Here is a 6,649-nt window from a genome sequence, read left to right as displayed (position 1 = left end):
TACCAGGCCATTATTAAGATTCGACCCAGAAGGGAATAACCTTTGATTGAACCAAATACTAGCTTTGAGACCGTCCGTCAATTTGCTTAAATCTGGGATGATAACGTAACTGAATAGCAATGATAAGAATTCCTTCTTTACAAACGACATTGATTGTAAGGCTGGCATTAGGAAAAAAAAGGCAGTTTCTGATAGCCAATATTAGACCTGCTATGTACACAAGTACAGATTAATAGAGTGTTACATATATAGTGAAGTTAGTAGAACCTTGATATAATAGTTTTGAACGGGTATTTCACTGGAACCTGTCATTGATGATGGTTCGAATCTAGTTCAGGCTTCACTTTTTTGTAAGTTGTTCTCTTTTCAACTTTTAAGTTAACAACTTTTAACACTGACATGGAATTTATAAACACATTTCACTAGCAGTTCGTATTTGCTACAAAAGATAATCCACTTGGCTGGAACAAACTTGACAACTCATAAGAAGATTAAATAATGCCGCAATGGTTCTATAAGTCACGCCACTGTTTGGCATCTGACTATCTTTGTTTCAAATTTACTAACCGTAGCTATGTCTTCAGTTACGTTCTAAGAGATATTAGTGGTAAACTTGCTACCCCAGCTTTCTTGCCCGTTACCCTGCTCGAATTCATGAAGGAAAGGTTCAGTTTCGCTGGGACAATTCTTTGGAGAAAACTTCCCGTGAAGTCTCACATTTCGCCATTCAATTATAGCAGTTTCAGACATAATTTTAATCTTTAGGTATAAAAATAGCTGTTTTCCGATAGAAAAAAGAAAAGTATTTCAATTTAGTCTAAATAAAGAACTGATAAGTTGACCGTGTATAAATAAGGTAATTTATTCGTTCGTTCGTTCCTCCTTTCATTCATTCATTCATTGGTCCTCTATTGGTTTCTGTAATAATTCATTTTACCTAGTATAATTATTTTGGTTACTGTACATATTCTAATCCGCATACATTCCCTAGCAGTCTTTTCTGTTTATTAGTCTGTTAACATTTTCTTTTTTTTACCGTGCTAAATGATTGCCCAAGCCAGACACTGAAATACCGCGTTAGTTTACCACGAGTTATCCATATTCATTTACATATGTACCTACAACAAAGCCTTTTTTTTACACGTACGGACTCAATTACAATTTTACTTCTTTTCTGTTTTTCATTTAGACTGGATGCAAAAGGAGGTTGGCCCTCTGTTTGGCAACGAGCGTGACCAAAGTAAGGTGCTTCATAAAGTTCCGTAGATGTCGCCGTGGGCGTGAGCTGGAGATCTGAAATGGTCTTGTAGTCCTGTTGCAAGAAATATCTGCGTTATCTGCGTGAAAATTATTCGACTGTCAAGCTGACGTTGTGTTACGCCTTAGATTGATACCTGATAAATTAAATCTGCTTAATACAACTAAATGCTGTTAGCATGAGGAAGTTATGCTAGGAACTTGATGATATCGTCGTTAAATAGATACTAAAAGTTATATCTCACCTCAACCTCACCTCACCTCTTACCCCTATTCCCACCTTACCACCCTCCCGAGGGGTGCTTGTCCATTGTATGTTGACCTCTACCATTTGGTCACCCAATTACACACCTGGCCTCGGTTGTTCATAGATCGTATAATTTTATCCAGTGGATAAAGCGCTTTCTATCGTATAAAATGTACATTAAATTGGAGGACAATCTATTCGCTGGATGGTGACTTATGCACTGGACATATAAAGTTATCCACACTCTTTGAACAACCGAGGCTTGGAAGAAGAGATACTAATTAACTGGAGTAAATTCCTTGTCTGAAAAAACAACACGTCAATTCCGAAAGCAACGAAGGCAATTTGACTGAAGTAGGTTTGACCATGAAGTGATTCAGTTTATATCGATGGTGTAATAAAGATCCGTAATAATTTATTACCCGTTCCTGTGCGGCGACTTTCCCGGTTCCAATGTTGGATTGCCAGGGAGAAAATTTATGATAAATCCTAGTTAAAAACCAACAGGCCATTTCCGAGTTTCCGTGTGAGCCTCATTATGAAAGCGAGGCTAAGTGCAAAAGTTTTTCATATAGAAATGCCTGCCCGTTTTCTTTCATCCAGGATAACACAACTAACATCGATGATGAATTTGTGGTTTACAGGGAAATTTAAGATGAGAAAGCTTCCAAAGGAGAACTGATCAGAGTGTTGGTTGTGTTATTGGGACAACACTTGAGATACAACTGAACCTCGCTGGGGTTCTATCTCTTATTTTTCAGCTGTTAATCGGAAAAAGAAACTCATTCTTTCTCAGGAAAATGGCGAGTCTATAACCTTGGTTGATTCACGTTTAATAATTGCCGACAAGAGCCCGGCGAAACTACTCGAACTAAATCAAACGTTTTATTAATCAAACATAATCAAACTTATGGGTTCACTTATAGGAGGGAAAGAGATCACCTCTATCTAATAAAATAAAATGTTTTCTGAATTGCAGACCCTTACCCTCCCAACACCTATTCGAGGAAAAAACGATTACTTAGACTCTCGGTATGATATACTCGAATTTCGGGTCCTCTCAACACTTGCTCTAGGATTATTTTACTTCACAGTAACATATTGCATGTCAATGAAAACAGAAAGACAGCCTGTTACTGGGAGCCTTCGGACAAACGAGCTTTCTCTATCAGATTTTCAACAACTTCACTTTTGTTCGTTCCTCCTGTTTGCCCGATGAAGATGCTGGTCCTCTTCAGCTTCAAGCCTGCTAGCATCCCATTTCCTAAAAATGATAACACTCTCATCAATTTATCAATAAAAATATGTAAATCTAAGGCGCTAAATCTTCTGTGCAGAGGAAAAACAAAGTGACTATGTTTATGAAGTGGGCTTTCGTGTCTTGCATATGACAACACATTTACAAATGTTTGGTCATGCAATTAGGACACGGACGCCTATGATATATGCATATGTTTTACTTGAAACAAAATGAATTCATGACGAGGGTTCATCGAAAAGGTTTGTTGCAGCTTAGGAAAGATGGCCTAGAAATATCACAACCATGTCAGAAGCAGGAAATGTAAAATCTTCATTGACGCGCCCGATTTGAATGGGAATAACTGCCTCGGTAAACGCGGTTAACGCGGGAAATCATGTTCTTTATCGTTTAGGTGGTCTAGGTACATCAAGTGCGATTTACAAGCGCTAGCTTTACAAGGTAAAATAAGTTGATACAATGAAAAGAAACTTTATAATTACCTTGAGCACGGCGTAAAACGCCAGCGTGAGCTGAGTATAACAGCACTTTGCCAGTAGCCATGATAAATGCCGCCCCAAATGTTAATTGTCTCCTGTCTCATCGAGGCAATACTTTAGCTCAGCACCTTTTCCACCAAACAACATGAAGGGTCCATGCCTTTCAGCTTTTTCGAATAAAATCAACACCAAAACGGAGATTAAACCAACTTGGCGCTTAGGATAATTTAAATTGAAAGACAAGAAGATTAGTTTGAACCACGCGACAGCAACCTGTCAAGAGTCCGGTAGTGCGTCATAGGACGTGATCGATTGCTTGCAAATCTCTCCAAATTGTCTCAGAGATCTTCGGGCTTAACAGTTATTTGACCCCTCTAGGTCTAGTTATCTTCTCCGGTTTTACACAGCTTTTATTTGAAGCTAAGAGGGAAAAAAAATGTCACAGAACATTGCGTGACTCGTAAACTGATACAAGGAACTCGTTGTTTACGTTACATTTTTGCGGTCAGATCGTTGCTGTTACAAAGGTCATTCATATACTTTTGTGGCGCGGCCGTTACGTTTTAACATGTCAAGTATATTTAGTGAAAAAGCGAAAGCGAAAGACATCTATCATTTGAAGTTAGACGGGCAGGTTTGAGTAGAGGCATGAAGATGTCGTGTACGTTGACATAAGCCTACGATAGTTGATAGCAGAGTTTAAGATTCTAGTCCCTTGCGAGCACCGTCCTATAAAGGGAATGACAGTGATTTCAAAGAATGCCCGAAACGGTAAAATAATCCCCAAACGCGCAAGAATACACCGGAGGTGATTCGGTTTCATTCATTTTTTTGAATAAAAGCTAAATTTAGCGTTATTTAAGCTTCAGAATCGACAGAAGTTTATTTCCCATACAAAGTCTTATAACGCGTTTAAATTCTCAACGGCTGCCTATAACCCAATTCCGCTTGCACTCAGAGCCGGGTCATCGTCCCACTACGCGAGTTCGGGCAACTTGTGTTGCGAGCGGACAAAAAATGGCTATGCTTCCTTTCGTGATGTACGTTTTGCTTTGCAAGCTGTAAGGAATATCCACTTGTGTTTGCCATACTTTAAATAGCTTCAAACAGGCCTGTTTACCAAAAGATCGTCAATTATGATTGACTAAAAAATCATACGATTGTCTCATGACCTTGAACACAATAGAGCATATTTCAGATCAGTCAGCGGGAAAGCCCCTGTTGTATTTCATCATTTTCGAGAAAGTGAAACCAAGCTGTATGGATCGCTTTCACTCATGTGACGAAATCCTTGACTACCGTTGCTACGCCGCCATATTGGTGTACCAAAATTGTAAACAAACTAGTAGCGGCGCTTGCGAAGGACATGGTTTTGTCAGCCTGTTTGTGTCTGATTGTTGGCTGTAGCAGGAAAAGTGGACGAGATAAAGGGATATACTTTGCAAGGGTGCCTTCCATCGTTACAAATCAAGGTGAAAAAGCTCAAGAATTGTCAGAGGAGAGATGATCGCACTGGATTTCAGCGATAAGTCGTGACGACCTCACCGAAGAGATCTTAGAGCACGATCGTGTTTGCTCTTCGTTTCAGGAAGAGCGGCTTAAAGCTGGCATAAATTTAATATTGACTGGGTTCCACCATTACATTTGGAACACAAGAAAGTTTCGCTTGTGAACGCGTAACCTAATTTTCGTTAAATTACACACCGGAAAAATTCAATTCTTGTGCGCGCTGAGTTAAAACTCAAAAACTATATATTGTATGAAGAAGCTTAAACTTTCGCTGAATTTGAAAAAGAATGCAATGTCCATTAAAAGTAAAATGAACAGCATAGAACAAATAATGAGAGAGATAGAGGCAAATGAATGCAACCGCTTGTGAACGCGTAACCCAATTTTCGTTAAATTACACACCGGAAATTGTCAATGACTTGTGCGCGCTAAGTGAAAACTCAAAAACTATAAATCGTATAAAAAAGCTTAAACTTTCGTTGAATTTGGATTAGAATACACTATCCATTAAAAATAAGTAGCACCATAGCACAAATAATAAGAGAGATAGAGGCAAATGAATGCAACAGCTTGTGAACGCGGAGCGCAATTTGCGTTAAATTACACTGCGCGCAACGTCAAAAAGGAAAAGATTAAACTATCGCTGAATTCGGAAAAGAATGCACTGTGGATTAAAAAAAAGTAGCAGCAGATGTCAAATAATGAGTGTAGAAGCTTGTCTCCAAAACGAGATAGCACAGGATATCTGTGGATTCAACCGGAGGTAAACAGTCAGGCTGAAAGTGCTTTCACTGGATCGATTCCGATTGTGGATATTTTCTGCAATTATCGATCTCTGACCGGCAAATCCAGCTTCTTTGCATTTTCAGAAATCGGAAAAGAATAGGCAACCTTCGAATTATCCTCGGAGCTTGATTCGCTTTTGTTTAAATCCATTTTTACTGGTGGAAATTGCAGTTGTGACCTACCAATGCCGCATTACGCAATCAAAAGTGGTACACCAATATGGCGGCTGGCCAATGCGTGACGTCACGTAAAAACGATCTATACGGATATACAAACTTTTTTCCGAAATGGCTTAAAGAGATATTAATATTTAATAGTATAAAGAAATGGAAAATATTTATATCATAGAATTTTCAACCAAAGCCGAAAAACATATAAAGTCAGTCATAAAATCAACTCAAAAAGGTAAAAAGCCATATAAAGGTATTATAAAAAGAATAAATCAGTTAACCAAATGTCATAGTTGCAAAAAAAAGAAGAGCGTATCGGCAATTTTATTATGATGGTAAAGTAACGTCTGTTTGTGAAATCTGTTTATACAGTCGAGATCCAAAAACAGTTGATATGATATATTCAGGTCAGCCAGTCCAACTACAAGAACGTGATATTTCTGATACTAATGTTTTAATGATAACAAATTTTTATATGGTTGTTTTCAGGACACGTTATGGTAGCATGAATCTGCCATAATATGGTACTTTATACATACCTCATCCCAGTCAATGACCTCAAATATTATGCCTTTCTCCAGCCGGTCAGTTACTCGGAGCATTAGGTGCAGTTCATCAATGACGATATCTTCAAGGGGGATTTTAAACAGGGGTTGGTGTCCACATCCTGGATCTTTGTGCCAGTTTGGTCCAAATTGTCTTTTCATTCCTTGAGAGTTGTAGTGCAAATAATCCACGGACATCTTACACCTGTAAAGACAATAATGGCTATTTAAAATCTCCACAGAATAGTTAATAATTTGTTCATATATTATATATGTTAAGTATACTTTCTAAACGTTTTCACATGGAACTTGTTCTTTGACACACCTACTTGTCTTTTTTGTGGATCAAGCACCAAATGCAGGAATTGTTTGACGTTGCCCCTTTCATGCCCATTGCA

At 38.3% G+C, this 6,649-nt stretch overlaps 2 protein-coding genes across 3 annotated transcripts in view; one reads left to right on the top strand and one right to left on the bottom strand.

The window, feature by feature from the left end:
• LOC146451470 (uncharacterized) overlaps positions 1-6,649 on the top strand; it is a 236,248-nt gene that overhangs the window by 37,091 nt on the left and 192,508 nt on the right. The gene's annotated exons all lie outside the window — the stretch shown is intronic.
• LOC146451482 (uncharacterized) lies at positions 5,649-6,645 on the bottom strand. Its single transcript, XM_085098762.1, has 3 exons — positions 6,581-6,645; positions 6,246-6,456; positions 5,649-5,714 (listed from the first exon to the last, which is right to left on the bottom strand). Exons 1-3 carry the CDS (start codon positions 6,643-6,645, stop codon positions 5,649-5,651), a joined length of 342 nt encoding a protein of 113 aa, XP_084954888.1.

Source organism: Pavona decussata, unplaced genomic scaffold (assembly GCF_977016875.1).
Source record: "Pavona decussata unplaced genomic scaffold, jaPavDecu1.1 SCAFFOLD_386, whole genome shotgun sequence".
Taxonomy (NCBI): domain Eukaryota; kingdom Metazoa; phylum Cnidaria; class Anthozoa; order Scleractinia; family Agariciidae; genus Pavona; species Pavona decussata.
The sequence above is the reverse complement of the archived record's forward strand: the minus strand, read 5'-3'. Positions and strand labels throughout refer to the sequence as shown.

Coding starts and splice junctions, on each gene's coding strand:
- LOC146451482 (XM_085098762.1), bottom strand. CDS start 6,645: ATGGGCATGAAAGGGGCAACGTCAAACAATTCCTGCATTTGGTGCTTG. Junction 6,457..6,580: donor TTGATCCACAAAAAAGACAA/GTAGGTGTGTCA, acceptor TTGTCTTTACAG/GTGTAAGATGTCCGTGGATT. Junction 5,715..6,245: donor AGGTCATTGACTGGGATGAG/GTATGTATAAAG, acceptor CGGCATTGGTAG/GTCACAACTGCAATTTCCAC.